This window comes from Ammospiza caudacuta, chromosome 7 (assembly GCF_027887145.1).
Source record: "Ammospiza caudacuta isolate bAmmCau1 chromosome 7, bAmmCau1.pri, whole genome shotgun sequence".
NCBI lineage: Eukaryota > Metazoa > Chordata > Aves > Passeriformes > Passerellidae > Ammospiza > Ammospiza caudacuta.
The window spans coordinates 17,981,857-18,005,969 of NC_080599.1; the positions used below are offsets into that span (position 1 = coordinate 17,981,857).

At 53.8% G+C, this 24,113-nt stretch overlaps 2 protein-coding genes across 6 annotated transcripts; one reads left to right on the forward strand and one right to left on the reverse strand.

Moving 5' to 3' along the window:
- Positions 1-1,637: 1,637 nt before the first annotated feature.
- RGS4 (regulator of G protein signaling 4) lies at positions 1,638-9,523 on the forward strand. 5 transcript variants are annotated; one of them, XM_058808269.1, is made up of 6 exons: positions 1,638-1,846; positions 2,241-2,465; positions 5,133-5,237; positions 6,224-6,285; positions 7,012-7,178; positions 7,698-9,523. In XM_058808269.1, exons 3-6 carry the CDS (start codon positions 5,143-5,145, stop codon positions 7,947-7,949), a joined length of 576 nt encoding a protein of 191 aa, XP_058664252.1. In that variant the 5' UTR covers positions 1,638-1,846; positions 2,241-2,465; positions 5,133-5,142; the 3' UTR covers positions 7,950-9,523. The 5 variants fall into 5 exon arrangements, with proteins under 5 accessions (XP_058664252.1, XP_058664253.1, XP_058664250.1 ...); XM_058808270.1 differs by lacking the exon at positions 1,638-1,846 and adding an exon at positions 2,010-2,139; XM_058808267.1 differs by lacking the exon at positions 1,638-1,846 and having other exon boundaries at positions 2,148-2,465.
- A 729-nt stretch (positions 9,524-10,252) lies between these two features.
- On the reverse strand, positions 10,253-22,268 carry LOC131560323 (regulator of G-protein signaling 5). Its single transcript, XM_058809004.1, has 5 exons — positions 22,144-22,268; positions 17,130-17,240; positions 14,894-14,955; positions 14,599-14,765; positions 10,253-14,085 (listed from the first exon to the last, which is right to left on the reverse strand). Exons 1-5 carry the CDS (start codon positions 22,185-22,187, stop codon positions 13,924-13,926), a joined length of 546 nt encoding a protein of 181 aa, XP_058664987.1. The 5' UTR covers positions 22,188-22,268; the 3' UTR covers positions 10,253-13,923.
- Positions 22,269-24,113: the final 1,845 nt, after the last annotated feature.

Consider the following 24,113-nt stretch of genomic DNA (forward strand, 5'->3'; position numbering starts at 1 on the left):
GTACCACAGACATTTGCAATTGTGCTGGCTCCTGAGAGCCCCTGGGTGCCTCCAAAGGCCTGCACGGCCTAGGGATGGCCCAGCCCACCCCCAGCCCTGCACCCAAGCTGATCCTCACCTCTGAGCTCTCCATGAGCAGGTGAGGCAAGCCAGGGATGACGTGCCAGGCGTAAAACATGGCGTGAGCTGCTGCTTCATGAGCTGGCAGGGAGGAGGAGGATGAGGAGGAGAGCTTGGTGTTGAGCACAGCGCAGTCTCTGCCTGCCCTGGAGGAAGAGGCCTGCCTGTGATGGTGGGAGATGGAAGGGGATACTTTAGATTGGAGACCAGCTGGTGTAGCTGAGAGGATATTAAACTGCAAAAGCTGGGAATCACATCTTAGAGGAGAAACAGTGCACAAGCCCAAACTCCTCTCACGGGGTCCAGGCTGAGCCAGTCAGTGTTAATGAACTGGAAAAAGGGAAATTTCAACTGCAGCATTTCTAGGAGTCTCCATGCCCAGTCCAGGGAGAATGGTCCTTATTTTAAAGCCATTTAGGCTGGCTGTTGTGATGGCAGTGCCAGAAATTCCTCATTACAGCCTGCTCACACAGAAGTTGGGGAATGCAAAAGGTGACCTGATGTCAACAACACCAGCATCTGAGTGTCATTAGAGCCATGCAGCAAACGTGCTTGCAATCCACAAAGAAGTGTGACATTCCTAAATCCAGTATACAACATTTTGCAGACAAAGTGCAGAATTTTTGTGTTCTGCACAGAAGTTCCTTTCCCTAGCAAGCAGCCTTTGTGACCTGCCTGAGCCAGAGCTCTAATCTTGCCAGAGAGAGGAGCAAGGTTAGAGTTTGCAAACACTTTGATTGTGTCAGGCAGATGAGTTCTTGAATTGTTTGAATGTCAGTAACATTGCACAAGTTTGATAGTCAAATGAAATTAAACATATATTTAGTAAATAATTAGTTAAGATTTTTCTGTTGGCCATATTCTGCCCTTCAACTTCTACCCAGACAGAAGACACCACAGAGCTTAGGCACTAACTCTGCCAGGGCCCAGTTGCTTCCTACAGATCCACCCAAGGGCTGTCAACTCACCAACACTAAAAGGACGAGGGCATTCACTCAGGTAAAGTTTTCCACTGCCCTGAGCTGGAGCTGATTTTTAGTCCAAACAGTACAGGACTCGCAGGCTCATTGCCTCAGGTTTGGCAGCAGGACAATCCTGTTCCTACAAAAGCATTTTACAGTTAATTAGAGCATTGCCTTTCAGCACAATTAATGATTTGAGAGGATGCAGTATGCCAAGGCAGGTAAACTCTTTGGGGATTTGGACTCGACGCTGCTGGCTGTAGACTCTAGAGACACAGAAGGGAAAGGCTCATCTTGCAACTTCTGCAGATCGTGAGCAAAGCACTGAAAGGTTTCTGGGAGAGGAGGTGCAGCAGTGGATAGCGTGGGCAGGCAGCCTGCTGCTAATCAGAAGCTCCTTTATTTCACAGTGGGAGCAGGACTTAAAATGCAGCAGCCCATATGCACCTCCGTCTGCCCAAAGCCCTCCCCGCTTTGCTAAGGATGGTACAGGCTGTGCTGAGCTGCAACTCGATAAATATCAGCCAATTCTCTCTCTCCCTAGAGGGGCAGGGAGAGAGATGCTTTCTGCACCATCCAAGGGCTGAGGACAAGTAGCTGAAGTCATCCTGTTCTTGGAACTATAGCAAACCCAGGGCAGTGCAGGCACCCCCACAGGTGTTTCATGGGTTCATTCTTTAGCATGAAGAACTCTCAGAACTTCTTCAAAGACATTCTGGTCAGGCACAGTTAAGCCTTTTATTTTAATTAACCATCTTTCCTTGGTGAGTCCCAGAGTCCCTGGGTCTGACTTTTGATTTTGCAAATGCAAATGGAGAAGGTGCTGCAGTGATACTCATATCTAAGGCAGATGCGCTGCCAACCTAAATTCCTTTTTTCCACGCATGTATGTGAGCTATCCTCAAATTTATGTGCTGAGACATGCACATTTTATATTCCAATGATGCCTTGCACCACCACCCCCCCCCCGGGCTTTTGTTGCAGCCTCACCAAAAATATACATCCACATGACTCTGGAATAAAACAGGAAAGTCTCATCTGCCTGGGTAGTTCCCTGGTGAATTTACATTCTTCTTTCCTTAAGAGCTCTATTTTCTGCGTTCGTTTGGATTATGGTAACCTTTTCTGTTTAAAATTCTTGTCCCTTTCTCGATCCAGGTTACTTTAAATAGAAGAGGAAAGGAAATTAACAGAGGAACCAGCAAAGCTCATCTCACGTCTCAGAATTGATTGTCTGACCTTTTTTACTATTTGTGTCCCCCCACGAAAATCTGCTTTTCATCTGCACCATCCCGACCTCCTGCAACAGAGGAAGACCCCGAAGCTTTTTGAGCCCTTTTCGAAGATTCCACCTCTGCAGCCAGACATCGAGCTTCGTTTCTGGTAAGGTTTTCAATCTCTCTCACCCCTTTGTCTGGGTTTTATACGTCACCCTCTTCCTCTGGGGTGGGCAAAAAGGGGACGGGTGCTGCTGCTGCTGCGCTGACTCCTGACTGGGTCAGCCAGCGCTGCCGGGCTCTCGGGCTGGGCTATAAAGCCGAGCCCAGGCAGCGCCGCTGCCGCGCACACCGCACCGAGCGCAGCACCGAGCGCAGCCTCCGCCGCCTCCTGCCTCCTTGTTTTTCCTGGAATACCGATCCGACCTCGGCAGCAAGATGTGCAAGGGACTCGCTGCACTGCCAGCCACTTGCTTAAAAAGGTACTGTTTATTTCTGAGCATCTGGGAATGGTCTCGTTAGCCCGGAGACGCGCTGATGCGTTGCGCTTTGTGTCCGAGGCAGGAGGACGGATTTGGCTCTGATTATTTTGCAAGATTAGATATAAATGACTGCTTAGAAGCTTTTGTGGTTTTTTTCAGCTAGAAGCAGAATTGCAGAAAGGTTTCATACGGAGCAGGGAGAACTCTAAAGCTTTCCTTCCCATCATCCCCATCATCAAAAACAGCAGCTTTTAGCATTGCGATATTTTGATATTCCTGTCAGCTGCTTCTGCTGCAGTCTTTGCACCCCTTTTCTCCCTTGGCTCTTCTCTGCTAAATTTTCTTGATTCTTTTGAGGGGGAAGCAAGGCAGACAGGATAACAATTAAGGATTATCCCCTGAAATGCATTTCAAATGCAGATAATGCAGCGTGGCAGCGCAAGAGACCCGTGTGCCAGCAGGCAGGGATGCGGGCACGGTGGATGTGGATGCGGCAGCAGCTGGTGTGGGATCAGCCCGAGTCCCCTGGGCGATGGTGAGGGGCCAGGTCAGGCTGTTCCCCAATGCGCAGCCCTGTGGGGCTGCTGTGGGGCTCACCACACCCCTGCCGTGCGGTGCCAGTCAGGATGGGCTGAGCTGCACAGCCCCAAATGTGCCCACAGGCCAGCACGAGGGGGCTCTAGGCTGCCATGAGCCCTCCTGGAGGGGTGTGATTCCCTTTCAGGTGCTCTGGAGATGCCCAGGAGGGAGGCACAACGCTCCCTTCTCATCCAGCCCATCCAAACTCGTGCGGGTCTGTGCTGGTGCAGCGCTGCCTTGCTGCCCACCCGTGCCTGCAGCAGCACTCCTGAGGCTGCTTCCCAGCAGATGTGCAATGGCTTGGGAAAATGCAAGCAGAGACTCAGCTGGCTCCCATCCGGGGATGGGAGCTAAAGATGATAGCTTTATCCTATCATCTGAGGATAAAGCTTCCTGCTCATGGTTGAATTTAAAAACGGGTGCTGAAAATACAAGGAAAAAGTGTTGACACTTCCAATTTGCAGGAACATTTGATGAGGCTAAAAAAATATTGAAAAATGCAAGGAAAAATAGTTCACATCTTTTAAACACCTCTGTCCAGGATTCCCAGCAAAATCCCTCTCTTCCAGAAAGCTGTGGGCCTGGCTGCAAGCAGCAGTGTCTTGTTTCCTCCTGCTGCCACCCTCCTGCAAAGCTGAGCAGCTTCCTTCTCCTGGGCAAGGAGCATGACAGCACCAGGCAGCCCAAGCCTGGCAGCCCAGAGTCCCCATGGGTGCCTGGGCAGAGCCTGGGTGTTGGTATTGGCCACAGGCACCCTGCTCTAAGGCAGCTGTGAGCTCCCTTTGTTCTCCCCGAGTGCCAGAGCTGTCGCAGGAACATTTCTGAGGCAAGCAGTGAGATCAGGTATGGCCAGGATCCCTGACAGGGAACTGGAGCAGAGAGCAGTGCTGGGGGGCTGAGCAGCTACTGGGGCTCAGCCCTGTGGCACAGCCTCTTGCTCTTTTCCAGGCTCCCATCTGAGAAGGAGAAGAATTTCCTGCTTTACACTGTGGCTGCACCTTGAGGCAGGCCAGGGCCACCCCTGAGCAAGCAGGCATGGTTTACCCACCGCCCATTCTTAAACTGGAAGGAAACCCAGAGAGGTGCCAAGGCCAGTATCAGCTGCGTACTTAGAAGCTGCTGTGAAGAAAGGATTGTCCTGAGCTGGAAGGTGGAACAGAATTAAGGATGAATCTTCAGAGGAGCTTGCTGTGGAGCGAGGGAGCAGCTTGCAGCCAGTGTGGGCTGCTTGTGGTGGAGCTCTTGGCTCATCCCCTGACTTCACCCCACAGTCTTGCTCCAAGCCATTGACTTCCTCCCTTCCCTCTGTGTCATGGGCTTGGTGGGGTGGTCTGGCACGGCCCTGCTGTTCCTGTGCCAGCTGATGAGGTGGGGAAATGGCAGGGGCTGCAGGAAGGGATTAGTAAGGGTGAAAGAACCATACATTGGCAGCTGGGCAAATCAGCTCACGGAGAGGTAACACACACAGCACGGTGATGCTTTTCTGTCACAATATTTTTACTGTAAACAGTAGGAAAACAGCAGCTTCTCTCCCTTTGCCACCTGCTTCCAGTCTGATGACCTTCTCAGCAAGATGCTGTTGAACATGAAAAATGACTTGTTTGCCATTGTGTTTGTCTAGAATGAAAAATGTGCATTATGCAATGAGGGGAAAATCAGCACTGGAGTCCCTGTCAGTGACCTGAATTTGTGTCACTGAGTAATGCTGGAGGAGGCTGCAGAGGGAGTGCAAAGCATTGTCTTCATCTCCTCCTTGATTTTTTTTCTTTCAGTGCCAAAGACATGAAGCACCGCCTGGGCTTCTTGCTGCAGAAGTCAGATTCCTGTGACTACAGCTCTTCCCAGGGCAAGAAGGAAAAGTTATCTTCAAGCCAAAGGTAAGAGCAGATGCTGTCACCTAGTTAATCGCAGACTGGCTGCAGCATGTTGTTTATTCCTTCACCAAGCTGGACTTCTGGTGCTGCTTCCCAGTTCTTCCTGAACACCTGTGCGTGGATCTAGTGTGGCAATAGCCCTGAGGTGTTGATAGTCCTGTCAGCTGACCATCAACACCTGAGGACTTCAATTTCCATGAAGAATGCTGAACTAGAGGTCCCTTCTGGCTCCACGTCCGTGATTCAATGGGAATGAGCATGGGGAGGGCGTGTACAGTGTCCTGCACAGGGGAATGACTCCATTCCAGACCCAGTGCAACTGGATACATTGCAGAATCAGCATCCCATGCCTCTTTGGGCTGGGTTTGTGCAGTACTCCCCACAGCTGCACAGAGGTGAAGGCACACAAACCAGCCAGCAGCCTGTGAGGGTGTCACTGCTCTCCCCAGTCTGCAAGGACACAGTGCTCTCTCCAAAGAGGGTTCCAAAAGCCAAGCTTTGCTGCTGGAACAGATGAGCCCTAGGGTGTTCTAGTATGGTAGAGGGGATGAATGTAGGATGTGTTCCCCGTGTGTTTCCAGTTCCCATAGTCCTCTTTTCCACATAGCTACTGTTCCCCTGACAGCTTAAAGGAACCAGTCCTTTGGAGTTCACTGATATGACTTCTAAGAGTGGTTCCAGACCTGTGTTCTAGCAAGAGATGCAGCCAGGCACAAAATAAATATGAAATCCACACCAATTTTTTTCCAGGAAAATTAATTTCTAGCCCGTGGCTGCTGATGAGGATTGCAAACCAAAATTTCTGTAGGTTAGATCTGGGGTCCCTGGGGGTATTTGTAAAACGAGCTGATATTTCATTCTCAGTCTCTTGTGTATGCTCTTACAACAATAAGGAAAAAAGATTTTTCTAGTGGTGTTGAGAAACAAACCAAATTTGTCCTTTCTGTACTCTAACTCAGCCCTGTGTTTCTCCCTTTGTCTCTTCTTAGGCTTAGCCAAGAGGAAGTAAGAAAATGGGCAGAGTCTTTGGAAAATTTGATCCATCATGACAGTAAGTGAAGAGTGCTCTTATGCTGCCTGCAGAGCATGTGTGCTCTGAACAGTCCTGGGAGGGGATGGGAGGGGACACAGGACATTATGATTGTCTCTTAGGGGTACACAGGAGCTCCTTTGGCCATGCAGACCTCTGGGAGGGGTGGGGAAGGGGTCTCTTGCTCAGATCCAAGGCAAGGGTCAATCCCAATGCATCATGAGTGTGGTTTTGGCCTGCTGCTGAGCTGTCTGTTTTGTGAAAGCAACTGGTTTAGCCCTTGTGCAAGAGGAGGGCAAGATTGGGACACACAGTTAGTGATGGGTTAAACAAGAAGCAAAAGGAGGAGATATTATTTGCAGCTGAACCTATGGGAAACTTTGCCTTCCCATCAGCTGTGGGCTACACTCACGTCCTTGAGGTTTCCTTCACATTGTTCCCATGGTCTGAGACTCTGTGGAGCATGCTGGCTGTCTCCTCAAGGCCTCCTGGGAACACACGAGTTGCTTGTGTTCCCCTGGCAGGGACACTGAAGGTCACAGTGGGGGAACAGGCAGCTGGGCCCCCACGTGTGACATCCCCATGGGGCCTGTCTGCATTCCAGCCTCCCCACTGCCAGCCCAGGGCAGCTCCTCATCCAGCTCTGGGAAGGAGAACCCACAATCACTGCTTGCTGGGATTCAGGGGTGCACGTGTTCAGGGACCAACACTCTTGCCTGACTCGGTTTTCCTCTGAACAATCCATAGGAGGACTGGCTGCTTTCCGCGCTTTTCTCAAATCTGAGTACAGTGAGGAAAACATCGAGTTCTGGGTCAGTTGTGAGGAGTACAAGAAAACCAAGTCACCAGCCAAGCTCAGCCCCAAGGCCAGGAAGATCTATGATGAGTTCATCTCAGTGCAGGCCACAAAAGAGGTACGTGCACTGAACATTCCTTGGGCAAAGGCACCACCCTAAATTCTGAACCAGAAGCACAGCCAAGCAGAAGTCAATAGTTTTACAAGAGATGAAGGCTTCTGCTTCTCTGCTAGTTAGAAGGTCATGGTGGGTCTTTTATTGATTTTATATTAAATTTGGCTAGAGAGAAAGTGTGTTTAGTTACAACCACATGGCCATTCCACGCACACACTGAAATGGGAGAAGCCCAAGAGGTCCATGATTCCCAATGTTTCAGCTGCTCCCATGCAGTTTGAGTTTCCTGGCCAGCTGCATCCCAGAGGGATGTATGTGTCAGTCTCCCCTGACAGCTCTTCTGGTAGCAGAGATGCACTGGTGTCCAGCTGCACAGATTCTGCTGAGGCTACAGGGTGTTAAACAGCCATTTCAGACAGCTGCTCAGCAAGCACACATGGTGGAGAGATACTTAGATTTTCCCTTTCCTATGCCCCATCTGGGACAGGTTCTACTTACACTGTCCCTTTGGCCCTTTGACAGGTGAACTTGGATTCATGCACACGGGAGAAGACAAGCCACAACATGCTGGAGCCTACACTGTCCTGCTTTGATGAGGCTCAGAGAAAAATATTCACCCTCATGGAGAAGGATTCTTACCGTCGCTTCCTCAAGTCCCCTTACTACCTGGACTTGGTCAGCCCACCTGGTGCTGGCTGTAGGCCCGAAAACTGCAAAAGAAACCACACTCACAGCTTAGACTGCAACTCCAACATCATCTCTCAGTGCGCCTGAACCTGCAGCAAGGCAGGGGCAGGCCGGGCTCTTGCAGAATAAGTGGCAGCAAAAGCACTCATTGGCATGAAGCAACAGAGCTGTCTCCAGTAGCTGTCTAATGTTCCAGTTGTATCCCATGTCATGCAGCAGCCAGCATTTGTAACTCAATCCAGGCTCAGTGTGTGTAGCAAACCCTCCTCTGACAGTCGGTGTAGGAGCGCTGGGGTCTGTCTGGCAGGAGCTGAGGCAGTGGCTGCGTGTGCCAAGCCCTGCGAGCCAGCAGGGTGCTGGGGAGCCCCAGTGAGCCCTGGCTCTGCCCACGGAGGGACCAGGCTGGCGGGGTCACAGCGTGACACACAGCCAGGTGCAGGGCAGAGGGGCAGCCAAAGGAAGTGCTGGGGACTGTCATCTCCCCTTTCTAATCTGCAGAGGTTTAGGTGAAAAGGGCTGGCTCTGGTTCTTAGCTGTTCATAACTCCCAAATGTCCAGGCTGTCAGGAGTGTATGCTCAGAGCTCAGGCTGTGCTGCATTGCAGTATCAGGCACAGGAAGAGCTCCTACTCTTTCTTGAAGGGAAACCAAAACTTTTTGGACAGCCTCCCTCAATCATCACAGCCACAGTCGCAGGGAAGCTCAGCCTCCCTCGGCCATCACGGGAAACTCTTCCCTCTGGCTGCTGCTCCCTCTGTAGCACCCTGTTTATGCTGGCCAAGGATCTTCTCTAGGGCTGTGCAGAGCTGTCACTTTGGGGGAGGCTCATTATTTCCTATATTATTAATTGCAACCTTCATGCTCCCAGGTTAAATAGTCCAGCAGAACAGAACAGAAACATGTTCCTTCTCTCCCAGACAGGTTTATATTCCTGACTCTGGGAGTGCCATTTCAGGTTTGCCTGTCCTGGCTTGTAAGAAGCAGTTTGTGAGGGAATAGGACCACCATATCTGAGGATGAAAGGCCCTGCTTGGGAGTACTTGAAAATGTTGGAGTTTTTTAAGGTGTTATTTATGTATTTCAGTAGTAGCATGGCTCACTTTTCCTGAAGATGGTAGGAGGAATGTGTCTATCTCATTACTGCTCCGGGGCTTTGCCGGAAGGCAGCTGACACTTTGGTTGCTGTGGTGAGACAGGGCCTTTGCTGTGGGCTTGGGCACTGACTGCAGTGGGAAGCACAGGAGGCGGCTGCAGCATTGCTGCCGTGAGCTGCAGCACGGCTGTCTCACTGTCCCCCAGCCTTGGTCTCCATTAGGTATCGCTGCTGCGGCCACTGCGTACCCTGCACTCTGCATCCCAGTCCAGACAGCAGCTCTCACACCGGGGTTTTGGCATGGCAGGAGGAGGCTGTGGCTCTCCAGGCCCATAGAGAAACTTCTTTTTTTAACATGTGCTTTATTTTGTATTTATTCAATGTACCAACACCTATCACCCTGCATGCTCAGCTAAGAGATGGAGAGGCTTGCTAAAGCACTGAACATAGCCAAGCATGTGGCTATGTTTTTTTTTCCCCCTGGTACTGGGAACTCTTGGTAACTATTGCAAAAACTGTATCAATATTTAAATAATGATGAATGCAGTCTAAATAAAATGTTTGTGTTAGTCCCTTCTAAAATGCTATTACGTGAACAAAAGAAAATGCATGGAGATCCAATTCATTGGACAAGGTCACTCTTAAAAGTTTTGTTACAAGTGGCTTCACTCAGAGATTGTTTTAAGTCACAGAAAGATGAAACAGCAGATGAAGCAACAACAATTATATCCTTCAGACACCTTCAGCACCATGAGCCTGGGGGATAAAGGGTTTTTATGGGTCCATGCCTTGCCTGGCCACCAGCTGAACATGGGAATTAGCCATCCTCACCAAGGCTCTGGGGTGAGTGTGAGCGCCCCCTGACAGCTTTGGAGTGGGGAAGATCAAGGAGCCCTTCCCTGATGCAGATGTGTTGCAACCCTGAATGGACAGAACACATTTTATCCCAAAGCTGAGCCTGTCCCTGGGCCATGCCCTGTGGGTGCAGAGAGCAGGCCTGGCTCTTGCTCAGCCCCAGCTCCAGCTGCTGGAGCCTGAGCTGACCCTGGGAGCCAAAGCCTGAGGCAGCGTAGGACCAGGGGTGCTGTGCTGCACTGGCCTTGGGGTGTTCTCCTGGATCAGCTCCCTGGGGTGATTCCCTTTCCAGTTCACTGAGAAACCACTGCATCATGCAATATAAGCTCCCAGAGACTTTTGGGTATAAGTTTTGGGAGTGCTCTATAGTGGGTAAGAAAGTGCTGCACCTTCAGAACAAAGAGACAAAATGAACAGTCCATTGAGACAGTAGCAGAAATACATGTTTATGTGTGGATTACTGAGTGGTACATGAATATGGGTTAACACAGCTCCTCAGTGCACACCAGCTCCCCACATCTTCCCCACATGACTGTCCCATGGAGAACTCCAGACTGAAAACCTGCAGCTCTTGGGTGGGAGGAGCTGATGTGCCCTCCTGCCTTTGCTCCAGCCCTTGGCCACAGCATGCAGCACCCTCCCAGGGAGTGACCAAGGCCTGAGGGGAGCCTGGATGAGCTCTGGGACGCTTTCAGCCACTGGGCTTTGGCAGTGCCCAAGTCAGGGACTGGGCAGCCCTGGTGGTGCCCAGCCTCAGCACGCAGGGCAAGAGCTGTGTGGTTCTCCCTGTGATTGATGAGGTGCGAGGCTCCATGTCGCTGAAGTCACCATAGAACACACATCAAACCATCCTCTGGTGTCCCTCTGGGGTGTGCAGCAGCAGGGAGCCATTTTCCACATGTGCCTGTGGCAGGGACTGGGTGCCAGGGTGGCGTGGAGGCAGTGCCTGGTGCCCCATGCCCCTGGCTGCAGCGTGGGGCTGCCTTGCCCCACGGCAGAGATAGGGGTCCCTCGAGGGGCATGAGACCTGCCTCCTGCACCAGCCCAGGTGCCAGGATGGCACACAGAGGCCACGGGCACAGGGTGATCCTGAAGGATGCACCATTGTGTTCTCTCAGCTGGATGGCCAAGGTTTCCCTCAGGAGGGTCTGGAACAATGCAAAACCCACACACACTCCTCTCTGTGATGGACCCTAGGCACTACATCTTTGTGGTGTGGAAACTCTGCTTTTTGGCTCTCTGACTCTCAGGGGGCCAAGATACCCATGTTACAAGTATATATGTGTGTGCACGTGTATATATGAATACGGGAATACAGATGTACATATTGTATTACATACTGCTATATATGCCACATTTCACAAGAGCTAGAGTGATAAAATACATGAAGTATCTCCTACCTGAAATATGATGGCTGGCATCAGCCCAATAGCAAATACCTGTGGGCTAATGGAAAGCTGGGCCTGGGGCTGGTACAGGTGTTGTCACCTTTCTGGGCAAGCCTGCTGGAGTAATTAGCCAAATGGCCCTTCTACACAAACACAACTTCCCTAGAGCTCCAAAACGCTTCAGTGGCCACATTTTCTGGCCACCCAGTAGATCACGGGCAGCCCCCAGAGTAGACTTCCAACATTTTAACAGAAATTGAGCCAGGGAGGGGTTGCCAACAGAGCTGTGGCATTTCTCCTGAATCCAGCCTGAATCCAGCCTGTGCCTTTCTTTCCAGCACACACATACCCAGACACCTTCTCCCTGCCCCATGTGTTGTTGCTGCAGCAGTGACGTCCCAGGATTTGATGGTGCATAGCAAGAGCCTCCAGCAGCATCCCCACTCTATGGCAGTGGTGGTGGTGGTGGCATTTAACTGTGAAACATGTGAGGGAACCTGGAAATAGCTGCCAAAGATTAAGCAGAAATGAAAGATCCAGGTCTTCCTGCAGGGAAGTCTGTTCCGTTTTGCTTTTCTGAGTCATGCTATAAATGAGGAGCTTGAACATGCTGAATCCACTTGAATTGACACCAGTTCATGGAGACTTTGGGAGGGTGCAGGGAGCGTGTGCAGGCAGAGGTGGGGGGAGCACGCGGCAGCAGAGGGGCTGGCCAAGCCCCCCATCCCACACCTAGCCCTACTTCTGCCTCCCCCTTGTTGCCCACTGAACGATGGACACTGCTGGGGGGTCCTGTGCCCTTTTGATGGGACCCTCCTACTGCTCATGGGCTCCCCTGGGCTCTTTAGGTCACCCAAGCCACCCTCTGCATTCACCCCAGGGGAATGCCTGCAAGCATCGACCCTGCTGCTCCAGCACCGACTTTCCCAGGCCTTTTGCTCCAGAGCTTAAAAAAAGAGTCACATTTGTGACTGCCTCCATCCTTCCCCTGCCTCCCCACTCCTGCCCATTTCCTGCTGCTTGGGATGTATTTTTCTTCATTGCCATAGTGACAATGTGTAAATATTTGAGACTGGTGGGGTTTTGATCAGATTTTGAAAGTCTTGAAGAGACTGGCAAATCCATTGTTTATGTTACTGCATTTTGCTTAGAGTCCCATGACTTGCAGTGAGGCAGAGCAGCCCCGAATGCCCGTGGGCAGCAGGGCCACGGATGTTTTGATGGCACCTGTCAGGCTGCTGGTTGAAGCAGCTCCTTGCGAGCCATGACCCTGTGGATGATGCACCAGGAAACCAACTCAGGGATGAACCATCTGGGCCCTGTGGAGCAGGGGTTTGTCACATTTCCCTCAAAGCTGAAATGAGATCCTGTGGGCTGCTTTTCATGTATGCCCTTGCCCCTTCCTCAGGTGTGATTTATTCTCTTAGCAGAGGGCTGGCTTTGAATCATTAGAAAGCAGCTAGTCCTTTTTAGAGACAGCCTATGGAAACACATGGCCTGGGTAGAGAGGAGGAGACAGCAGAGAGAGATGAAGGCTACACAAACTTAGCAGGGTCTACATGCTGTTCTAGAAGCCGGGGGTTATTTTTCACGTTTCCAATGGTGGGTGTGTGTTTGGTTTGGATTTTTCAAATTGGACCTGAACAGCTGGAATTTTAGCTTTCTTTTTCCCCAGCACGTCCTCCCTTCCTCCTGTGCGATGCTGGGTTTGTTCAGGAGCATTGCTTTGGCGTGCCTACTGCAGAGAGAATCAACTGCAACAAGAGAGCCCGTGGCAGCCCCCAGAGCTGCATCCCAGCACACCACGAGGGCTGTGCACTGGGATGTGGCACAGGATGTGCCCTGGCAGCTCAGGGCGCTGTGCAAAGGTTGGAGTGAGCAGGAGTTCGGCGTTGCTAAGCAGTCCCAGTGTTTTGGACCAACAGGTCTCATTTTATCCTGTTGTTTTTGTATTTAGAGGGAAGCACACAGGCTGACTTCGAGTGGAGCTGCTGGGGAAGAGGTGCCACAGGCTCGCTCTGCTCACCCCTGGTGCCAGCCAGGCATTCCCTGCAGCACCTGCTTCTGCCGTACAGCGGTCCCTGCCCTCCTTGTCACAGTGCCATCCTTGCTGTACATGTCAGTGTCACTGGTGTCCCTGCCGTGCCCCTGTCCCTGGCCGGCTGTCACTGCGCCTGCTGACTGGCTGCTTTCGGAGGGAAGGTGATGCAAATCGGACAGTGGATGTGTCTCACTTCACCTTGGCAAGGAAGGGGAGCACCTGCAGGTACCTGTGCACTCTCAGCAGCAGCTGGGGAAGGTGGGAGAAGGGAGCGAGCCTGGGCCAAGCCGGCAATATGGGCAACACTGAGGAAAATTGTCATGTTCTAAGGAGCCCTAAGAAGGCAAAATCAGCACCTCGGAGCCTCCAGCTAATGCCAAGCTCCGCAGCATCAGGGATGTGTCAGCTGGCCACAAGGCTCCTGGTCACTGCAGAGCTGGGGCTGCTCCCTCACCCTTCTGCGTCCCAACTCCAGGGAGTTTCTGCAAATTGGTCTTTTGTGGGAGAGGAAAGAGATAGTAAGAGAGGAAACACCAGGACACCGGACAGTCCAAAGCATGGGGGAGAAGCTTAGCAACACCTCTGAGTGCTCTAGGTGGTATCGAGAAAGCAAAGCAGCTGCAGGAGAAGGGGCAGGTGTTTAGAGAGAAGCAGCAGGGATGCCTTTCACAGCCCTGCTGCATTGCTACTTGATTAATTCATGATAAAACTCCGACCGCAAAAATCTGGGCAGGGAGTCTTTTTCCATCAGGGCAAAGATCCTCTTCTGGGCCATGTCAAAGCTGGTTGGTGATGGCTCCACCAGGTTCTTCATGGTCACAGCCTTGGTGAAGTGGTCGATGTTCACCTGTCATGAGAGTGTCAGAGGGATGGGAGCCTGCCTTTGGAGGGCTGAGTGATGGTCTTCCCTCGCCGCTCTGTCCCACCAGCAATCACGCAAAGGGTGAGGGGAGGGACTGAGGCAGATTCATTTCTCTGGTAGAATTATTGGTGGCAAAGCTGTCAGGATGAGCTCTGTCCTGCTGCAAAGCTAACTTGGGGAGGAAGATGACTGTACATTGTCATCCCTTATGACTGATGTCACGCCTCCATGGGGAGGGTGGGGACAGGCACGTGTTGGGGGTGCCCATGGATGGAGACAGCCCAGCAGAGGCTGAGCATGCAAACAGGGGCTCCAGGGTTGTGAAGGATGGGAGTGCAGCATGTGAGGATGAGGCTGCCCCTTGACAAGGACACAGCCCTCTGACCTCTCAGCCACCACATGAGGTGCTCTGTGGCCATCTCTGTGCTTTGGGATGGAGGCCGACAGGGCTGCGGCCTCATCCCTCCCAGTACCATCTCCTGCCCCATGGCCACTGACCTCTTTGGGTGCCTCATTCTGGATGAACTCCTCATAGATCTTTTTGGCCTTCTCTGCCATCTTCACAGGGGACTTGGTTTTCTTGTAGTCCTCGCAGGCCACCCAGAACTCGGCGTTCTCCTCGCTGAACTCGGAGCGCAGGAAGCTGCGGAAGCTGGCGAGCCCATCTGGGGGCAAGGGGGAGGTGAGCCCTCACTTCAGCACTGGCAGTGCCAGGGGGGCAAAGCCCTCCCTGAGCACCCCAGGGCACGTGGAAAGAGGGGAGGTGACCAACCGCAGGGAGATGTGAACTTACAGGGGTTTTGCAGGAGCTTCTCCAAGGAATCGCGCCACTGCAGAGCTTCCTCTGGAGAGGGCCTGACGAGAGTAAAGAAAGCCCAGGTGGTCCATGGTTACCCCACAGCCCTGTCTGGGCTCCAGGGTTTTTAATAATTCCTTTGAAAACAGGGAGGAATGGAATAACACGTTGCAGAGACTTTCAGAGCAGAGGCAGTGGTCTGGGGATGGAATGGGGCTGCATCACAGCCCAGGGGAGGGCGATAGCCGAGTGCAGGGAGGGTGAGGATGGCGTGGGGAAGGCGAACTCCCCCGGGCTTGGGCAGAGCTGCGGCGGAGCTGCAGAGCGAGTCCCGTCTGCAGCCACAGGGCTCCTCCTGGCCCACAGGCGGGAGGGGCGGCTGGGAAGCATCCCTGTGTTTTCCTGCTGGGCTGGGGAAGATGCTCCCGCTGGCCACGGGGGCCCGGTCACTGCGGGCCGAGCTGCGGGGCCGGGTCAGAGTCCCCGGCTCCCACAGCCCGCCCGCCCCGTTCCCACGCCCTGCGCCCCGGCCCCTGGCGCCCTTCCCACCGGGAACCTCCAGCGCTTTCCATCTGCACCGTTTTTCCTCTTTTTTTTTTTTTTTTCTTTAATATACTTTTCAATGCGATGTTTGCAGTCAGACGGAACGGGTTTGTGGGGTTTTTGTTGTTGGTTTGGGTTTTTTGTTGTTGTTGTTTGCGGCTTTTTGTTGTTTTATTTAAGCCCCGAGGAGTTTCACCAAACTGCCCTGGGCTCCCAGCTCCTTCCCTGCAGCCCTGCCAGGGAGGCCCTCCTGCTCGGCACTGAGTGCTGGGCTGGCCGAGGTCCTTCTCCACCCCTTGAAGGCAGTGGTGCACTCTCTTGTTTTGCTGCTGCAGAGGCCACACGTCAGGGCTGAAACCCCTTGGCTGAGCAGAGCATCCCTGGGAGCAGGGAGGGAGAGTGGGCAGGACAGCCTATCCTGCTCCTGGGGGCACAGGAGCTTCAGTGGTGGATCTGGGGGAAGTACAGTGCTGGCGCCCAGCCATGTCACACTGCCCATGTGGCTCCAGCAGGGAGAGGAGAGTGGCAGGAATGCCAGGCTTGCCCAGGGTGGGTACCAGCCCTTACCTGTCACCAAACCATCAGCAGCAGGCACCATGACAGTGGTTCTTATCCTTCACTTTCTGGACCTTGAACTGTGTTTGCACTTCTGCCAAGGATCAAAGCTATCCCTGCCCCCATGTCCCTGTCAGGTGACTTCTCACCCCAGTGAGGAGGAGAATCACTGCAGCAACCTAACACAACCCAGATTTCCTGGAAACCACCAAATTCACTTTCCCATTATCTGAATGTCCCTGGGATGATATTAACTGCAAGTGAGATGCTGACAGGTGAATGATGCCAGGGCTGCACAGTGATGCAGTGCAGGAGAAAACAGCTCCTCCAGAGAGCAGGGAGTGGGGAGTGGAGATGTTCTCTGGCTTTCTGCAGGGATGGCTAATGGAGATGGACATGTCTCTGTCACAGAGGCATCTGGGGCACGGCAGTGATGGAGTGAGAACCACAAAATCCACCAGGCTCTGCCAGCCCTCCTTGGCACGGGCAGCTCTCGCCGGGCAGCGCTATGTCAGGCGGGCACCGTGCTGGCAAACATCCCCCTGTGTGTTACCCGCTGCACCCTGGATTGGCAGGCAAAATAATTAATGTTTCATTTGCTTTAAATAACGTTGATAAGCCAGTACCATACACCAGCTTGGTGCTGGGGAGCAATGTTCAGGCCAAAGGCCATAGGGTGAGGAGGTCCCATCACCATGAAGCTGCCTTGAGCCAGCCGTGCCATGAGGCTGGGCACCCAGCTCAGGGACACACTGCCACTCCAAAGCCGGATGGCTGCAGAGGCTGGCACCTCTGGGTTGAGGCAGGTGACTCAGAGAAGTCCAAGTGCCATATGCCTCTGAGAAAACCTTTATCGAATAACATGAAATCTCACCAAAAGTAAATTGAGTTTCCATGGGAAATCTAGTTTCCATAGAGCTGTATTACCTGACATGTCTCATGCTGCCCTGACATAACTTCTTGAGCCTGCACCTAGCAGGCAGGTCACGAGGAGCGTGCCACAAGCTGCCTGCCATGTAGAGGCTGCTGTGCCAGCCCACAGCAGGGCTCAGCTCCTCTGCATCCCAAAAGGGCTCCTATCCACCCCAGTGGCTGGGCACACATACTGCTGCAGCCCACCCAGTGCAGTACTCACTTCTGGGCCTTGGGTGGCTTCTCTGGCTTCTCAGGGTAGGGGATGATGAAGTCAATGGTTGAGTCAGGCTTCTGGAGCAGTGTGCCCAGCTTCGTCTTGATCTCCTTGGCTCTGCAGCAGGGGAGGAGCAGAGACAGGTCAGGCAGAGGAGCAGGGCAGTGGGACTCTCACAGTCCCTGCTCTGCACCCACTCTGTAATTAATTCCAGATGAACAAATGGACCTTAATGCTGTAAAGGCTGTGCCTGTCTGCGGCATTTCTAAACAGGCACTGTGCATTAGCGGCAGCTCTTGATCTTGATCTCCTGCTCTGTCCCCATCTGTGGCCAGGATAATTGCATCAGCAGGGCTGTCAGGCTGTTCTGGGGCTGACTTAGAGGGGGTGTGTGCCCCGCTCAGTCTCTATAGAGATGAGCTTGAGAGGGGCTGGTGAGGAGCTGAAGGAGCTGGTTTTGGAGAAGAGGCCGTGCTGGGGGATGCCTGCCCCATGGTGCCACCCTACACTGTGCCACCAGCACACACTGCTGACAGCGCTCAGAGCCCTTATAGAGATACACAGCATGTTTGTCAGTAATACTTAAGCCTTATATCTGCAATGGGAAGGGTCCTGTAAACAGGCACCTCCTGGGTGCTGCCTTCTCTGGGCAGAGAGGGAAAAAATGTCTCAGGAGCTGAAGACTGCCAAAGGCTGACTGCCCCTTCCCATTGCACCAAGGCCATGCTCTAGACCTGCATTTGGAGGATGCAGAGAAAACAGGGGGTCCTGGGGCTTGGCAGTAGGCCCAGCTGTCTCCCAAAATGTTCCCTTTCATGCAAGACAAGAAGTAATTAGGTCCTGAGCATCTAAAATTGCTAAGGAGGCTGCCCCCTAGCCCACTGCAGCTCAGGGGTGGCAGCAAGAGCAGGCTGAGCTTTTGCAGGGAGCACTCAGGTGTACTGTGTGAGGCTGAAGGAGTGAAAACAGACACCCCTCGCCACCCCCAGTCCCCACCTTTGCAGGGCAGGGCTTTTCCCTGGCACAGCAACATTTGGTGGATTCCAGGTTATCTTGCTGGTACAGGAGGTGAAGGAGAGGGGACAGACAGCTCCTCACAGGCTGGGCTGAGCTTTCGGCATGGCTGGCAAAGCTGGACGGCAGCTGCCTGCAGGGCTCCCTGCAATTTTCCTCTCTGCTGTTTATTTTCACAAGCCCTCTGTGGATGATCGCTCCATTGCTATGTCTGCTATTTCATTTCAATTCCTTTGATTTTTTCCCTCCTCGTAAAACTCTCTCTCTCTCTGTGTTTTGGTTTCCACCCACCAGTCCCCACGGGTGACATTTGGAGACCTGGCACAGGGGTGTCTGCTCTGCTCTGCTCTGCTCCCTGCCAGCTGCCCCCTGTTTCTGCTGCAGAAAGCTGCCTGTGAGCAGCCACCCTTGCTGCAGGTCGGCAGCAGGACCAGGCAGAGGGAGCAGCCCAGCCTGGGGCTGCAGGGGCCGCCTGCAGCGGGTGTGCAGCACGGAGACCCAGCTGCTGTCATGGACAGCGTCAGCAGCTACAGGGACACTTCCCATTGCCAGTGCTTCTGAGAAAACCTGAACCTTGGAGAGCTCAAGACTTCAGGAAAAGGGTGACAAGGTCACCATGCTCCCACACAGAGCATCTGGGATGCTGCCCTTCATCCTGCTGTAAGTAAACAAGTAAAATGCAGACAAGTGCTCCAAGCCAGAGCTGGCCCTTGATGTCCTGGGGCCAGCTCTCCGGCAAGCCTCAGCTGCCCCTTGGCACCCTGCTGGCCAGTGCTGCTACACTGGGACCACCTGGCATGGCCCTGACCCATGGGGATGGCACAGTTGTAGGGATGGGGAGCAGGTGAAGTGGGCAGCCCCTTAACACCAAAGCAGTGGCTGGGTGCAGAGGGAGCCACAGGAAAGCTGAGGGGACAGGCTGGCCTCTCCCTTGACTCTCCTTTCCCAGGCATCTGCACCTGTGGCCACAGGTGCCTGCAGGAAGGGGACACATGGGCTCAGGGAGCATCTCTCAGGAGGGTCTGAGCAGAAATACTGGGTGCCACCTTGTCCCTCTCGCAGTGCTCGAGAGGGATGAGTCAGGATGTTGCCAGGACCAAGCCCCTGCCAGTGCCAGGTGCTGTGCAGCAGGGACAGTCCCTTCCAAGCAGCTGCACTACGTGTCCCATCACGGGCGGCTCGTCTGGCAGGAGCAGGGGGGAACAGCAGCAGAGGGGCTGGGGGCTGCCCTTGGAAGCAAGGACAGTGGATACCAGGAGTTCCTGAGCAGGCAGAGGGATAACACGAGCTGTGCTGGGAGCAGGGGCACCCAGAGTCAAACTCAGCCCATGATGACCCAAGGAGCTGGGAAGACAAGACAGGAGCAGGACTCTGCTGCTGTTGGAGCAGCCCCTGGGGACCCCATGCCCTGGTGCAGATGAGGCCAACACCTACACGAGGTCTGGATGCAGCTGATGGCGGCTTCACACAGCAAGTGCTTAGACCTTGCTCAAAGCCCTGCTCTCTGATTCCCATCCCCTGACAGTGACTCTTGGCCGAGAGTGCCAGGCTCAAGAGGCACTGAGGCCCCAGCAGCCCCATCCTGCTCCATCCCGGGGTGCTGCCAAGGGACCCCAGCAGCTGCCCAATCTGCTGGAGCCCTGCAGGTGTGGGGACAGCAGCAGGAGCCTTCCCCCTGCGCCAGAGCCATTCCCTGGCAGGGGGACCTGCCTGACATCTGTAGAGACAGCAGAGACAAGGAAGGTGGTTAAAGGGAAGCAAGGAAGTGCAGGAGCGAGCTGAAAGCCTGCAGGCTGAGGGAAGGAAGGGCTATTTAAAGACACCATCCTGGCGTCCTCCAGCAGATGGATTACAAGCTATCAAGCAAGGCTTCAGGGAAGGCTAAACAGCAGGAGGAAAAAGGCAGCTATAAACAAAAAAGGCATCTTTTAAAGAAAAAAACCCCGGCCAAGTGAGAAAAAGCAAGAGGACTGTAAATGGTGGAAGGTCAACTGTGAGAACATATGGGAGCAAGCCAAGAAAAAGTCTGAGAAATAGCTTCCAAGAAGCATTAATAGAAAATATGGGCTCTGTCAAACATATCAAGGACAAGAAGGGCTGCTGGGGAGGGCCAGGAGAGACTCCAGCTTTAAAAGCGAAACAAAAATAGAACCTCAAAGGAGTTTAAAGCCATAGCTGAAAGCTAAAGGTGGTGCTGTGCCTGAGGGCAGGGAGGGGCCAGGAGAAATGTCCCTTCACCTGCAAAAGCCTCCCGAGGGTATTTGAGGAGCCACAGAACTGCAAGAGTGATGCTGTACAGGCATGTCAGTGGCAGCTGTGTCAGACCCGTGGTGGACACATGGACAAATATGGTCTATTGGAGAGGAGTCAAGGCTCTTCTGGCCGTAGGAAGAGATTCCTTTCAACCTATCATGCCTGTCTGAAGAGGCCAGAAAACACAGAAGGCAGCTGTGGGGGGACCTGGGGGAGCAGCTCCTTGGGTGGGCAGGTGCAGAGGGAGGTGAGTCCATGGATGGCATGTGGGGAAGGGAGCACACACCTGTGGGGATGTGCTGGGGAAGGCGGGCTTGCAGCTGCCTTCAGCCACTCTGGGAAGGGGTCAGTGGCGAGCAGCAGATACCAGAGCTTGGGAACGAGCTGGAAGTAGCTGCAGGAGGGTCTGTGACACAGCAGTGCAGCAGCTGGGAAGAGCAATCCAACGTGATGCACAGGGGACAAATGCAGTCCTGACTCTGAGTGTCAAAGTGTGAATGCAGCCTTCAAGAGTGAGGATTTGAGGGTACAGCAGATGAAAACATCAGCATAGCAGGACTGGGAGAAGATCTTTATTAAGAAAATTTACTGTTAAAAAGTGTCAGAAGAGTGGCAACAAGGATGATAGCAGAGCAGAAACGTGGATCACCCACATGAAACTGGAAGAGTGCTCTTGGCTGCCCATGGCACAGGAGACTGCAGGGGAGCAGGCAAGGTCAGCATGCATTCAGGAGCATCACAGAAAGACAAGTTTCCAACAACAAAACCATCACAGGCCTGTGCTCCTGTTTGTGCCTGTGGTGAGAATTTGCCTTTTGGGCAAGCAGCATCAGCCCTCAGTGGCACAATTTCAGCTGGAGCTTCTCTGGAGCTCCTCTCAGAGCAGTGAATTTCCCACTGTCAGTCTCATCCAAAAACCAGGACTAAGGCATTTGCAGGTGTGGGAACCCTCACTGAGGAATTCACTTGAGTCTATTCCTAAATTTCCCCCTTAGGTGAAGCATTGAGTGCCCTGCTGCTGCAGTGAGACCTCAGGTGCTTGCACCTCTGCTTCTCACTGGACCCCCTCCAAAGCCCATGGGAGCAGAGGAGAGGACAGGTTCCAATCAGCATGGAAATGGCGAGGGGTTGGAGCCCGCCTGAGCTCCCAAGGGGTTGTGAGGAGCCTTTGCCACCATCAGGGGCAGGTTGTGGGGCAAGAACCAGGGTGGACAGGGATGGAGATGAGGATGGGTGCCACAAGGGGGGCAGAGCTGGTGCCCTGTACAGGGCTGAGCCTTGTGAGAGGGGCCAGCTCTGGCTATTCCACGTGTCAGTGGCACGCAGGCAATTAAAAGAGGATCGTGAGGCACTTTGGAGAGACAGGGCTGTTTCCACCTCAGAAAGGCAAAACCTCTGTCCTGATGTTTTCCTCCTGTCCTCCCCGTGTTGTGTGGAAATTGATAAGATCCGAGGACGAAGCGCTCCTGCCCAGAACGGTGGAGGGCTGGGTTTGGAGCAGCCCAAACTCGCGCAGCAGAACGACTCCCAGGGCAGAGTGGGGAGCTCGGGACCAAGCCAGCGCTCATCCCTCCGAGGAACCTCAGCCACTGTGCCACCCCAGCCAGCTTCCCTTCCCTGCCCGCTCAGAGCTGGGTCCTGGCAGTCCCCACGAGCGATGCCCATCGCGGGTGTGCTGCAGGAGGGCCCCTGTGCCCCTCAGAGCCCCGCGGGTAGGCAGCCCCGGCATCCCGCGCATCCCGGCCGCTCTCACCTCTCCAGGCACGTGTGGGGCAGCGCTGCTAACCCTTTGCACATCTTGGCAGGCTGTAGCTCCCTGGGCCGCGAGAAGGGTGCGAGCGACGGCCGAAGCGGCAGCAGAGGCTCCGGCTGCAGCCCGGCCGCTTCCCTCGCTCCTATATAGCGCCGCGGCTGGAGCCTCGCCAGCCCCGCGTCCAGTGCCGGCCCCGCCGGCTGCTGGGCTGTGCGTTCTTCTCTCTCAGCTCACACAGGGGGGAGGAAAATGGGCATTTGCTGGGGTGAGATCAGGTAATGGAATTGGAAGGGCCAAGCTGAGGTTTAGGGGACTTCAGGAAGCCCACAGCGTTTCTTTTAATGATTCATCAGGCTGCAGGTCAGTATTTAGAAGAGCCAGGTAGAAATGCTTCATTCAAGTGAGATTTTTCGAGTGAAAAATGGAACTTTAAGAAAAATAAAAATGCTTGTGAGAAATCTTGCTGTTGATTTCTAGGCAGTGGCTAATGTCAAATATCCACTGCTTCAACAATGGTGGTGGCTATCGGCAACTTTAGTTTCAGACCTTGGCTCCTGGGTGACTATGAAAATGTGCCTCTCTGTGCTTTGTTTAACACTGGGAGCTGGGAATAGGGACTTTGCTCCCTACCTGGCTGTCTACACCCAGGGGCACTAACAGCCACCATTTTCCTGGGTGAAACCCAGGGTTACATTGCAGCTCAGCTCTTGGTCCCCTTTCCCTTGTGCTGTGTCAGAGATGTGCCTGCCTGGCTCTGGCTTCTGGCTGGATTTTGCACCTGTTGTGGGATTATGCAGCAACACACTGCCTGTGTTCAGGCATCTGAGTAAGTGAAAGCTGGAAGTCTGCCGGAAACTGTGCCTCCCTGGAGAGCTTGGCCTGGCTTTGTGCTGGTCTGTAGTGGAAACTGAAAGAAAAAAAGTACAGCTAACAATTTCAGAGGATGAGATGCTCAGATAATAATGGCTTGGGCTGATTACAGCCCCCAAGATGCACTCGGGCAAGGGATCAGAGCCAGGGTGTGGTGGGCTGCCCTTCCCTCTGCTGGCATGGAGGTGCCCACCAGCCTCTCTTGTGTCCCACAGAGTGGGGAAGGGAAGAGCAGCACCCACAAGGGATGGAGGTCCTTTACTCTTCCAGGTTGTTCTCATTCTGCCCTGTTCTCAAAGGACTCAGGAGGAGCTCGAAGGTGCCTCACCCCCATCAGTGGCCCCATCTCCCAGCAGCTGGGGTGCAGCCCCGGCTCTCTGGAGGAACATAGCCTTGCAAACTGCACCTTTGCTGGGCTGTGCCAGTGCCCTTGGGGCCACAGAGCTCATCAGGGATGTCACCGGGATGTCACAGAGTGCCAGCTCAGAGGCTGTTCTGAAGAGCCCCTTTGAAGCGTGGTGCTGTTTGCAGGAGGCTGTGCTGGCTGCTCAGGCAGGGAAGGTGGTGGCAGCGTGGGCCGGGCAAGAGGGGCTGGTGGCTCTCACAGCTCAGGACTGGCAGGGACTGCAGGGCCAGGGCACTCCTGGGCAACCCCCACTGCTGAGCCCTTGGCAGGGCAGTGTCCTTCCATCACCAATCTTCTGTAATAAAGCCAGCATGGGAACCCCGGGAGAACGTGGCTCTGTGGGACCAGGTGCTCTGTGCTACTGCTGCCCCTGAGCACCCTTCCCTGCTCTGCTCTCCCGCCAGCTGCAGCCAGGGCTGTGCACCCTTGGAAATCCCAGAGCCCCGCCAGGTGTGCCAAGCACTCGGCTCCGTCTCTGCAGGCTCCTGCTGCTCACAGAACGTGGAGCTCTCCCCAGTGAGAACCCCTGGAGGGACTGGGCCTCTTCCCTGCAGACTTTAGCCTCCTTCACCTCCTTCAGCCCTAGGTGAGCAAATCCTCTCTGCCGTAATTCAGTGACCAGTGGTCTAAAATCTCTTCTAAAGCTCTGGGGTGGGGGTTTAAGGAGTGCACAGAGCAAATTGGGCAACTGAGG

Coding starts and splice junctions, on each gene's coding strand:
- RGS4 (XM_058808266.1), top strand. CDS start 2,738: ATGTGCAAGGGACTCGCTGCACTGCCAGCCACTTGCTTAAAAAG. Junction 5,238..6,223: donor AAGTTATCTTCAAGCCAAAG/GTAAGAGCAGAT, acceptor GTCTCTTCTTAG/GCTTAGCCAAGAGGAAGTAA. Junction 6,286..7,011: donor AAATTTGATCCATCATGACA/GTAAGTGAAGAG, acceptor AACAATCCATAG/GAGGACTGGCTGCTTTCCGC.
- LOC131560323 (XM_058809004.1), bottom strand. CDS start 22,187: ATGTGCAAAGGGTTAGCAGCGCTGCCCCACACGTGCCTGGAGAG. Junction 14,956..17,129: donor AAGCCACCCAAGGCCCAGAA/GTGAGTACTGCA, acceptor TACTCTCGTCAG/GCCCTCTCCAGAGGAAGCTC. Junction 14,766..14,893: donor GAAGCTCCTGCAAAACCCCT/GTAAGTTCACAT, acceptor CCTTGCCCCCAG/ATGGGCTCGCCAGCTTCCGC.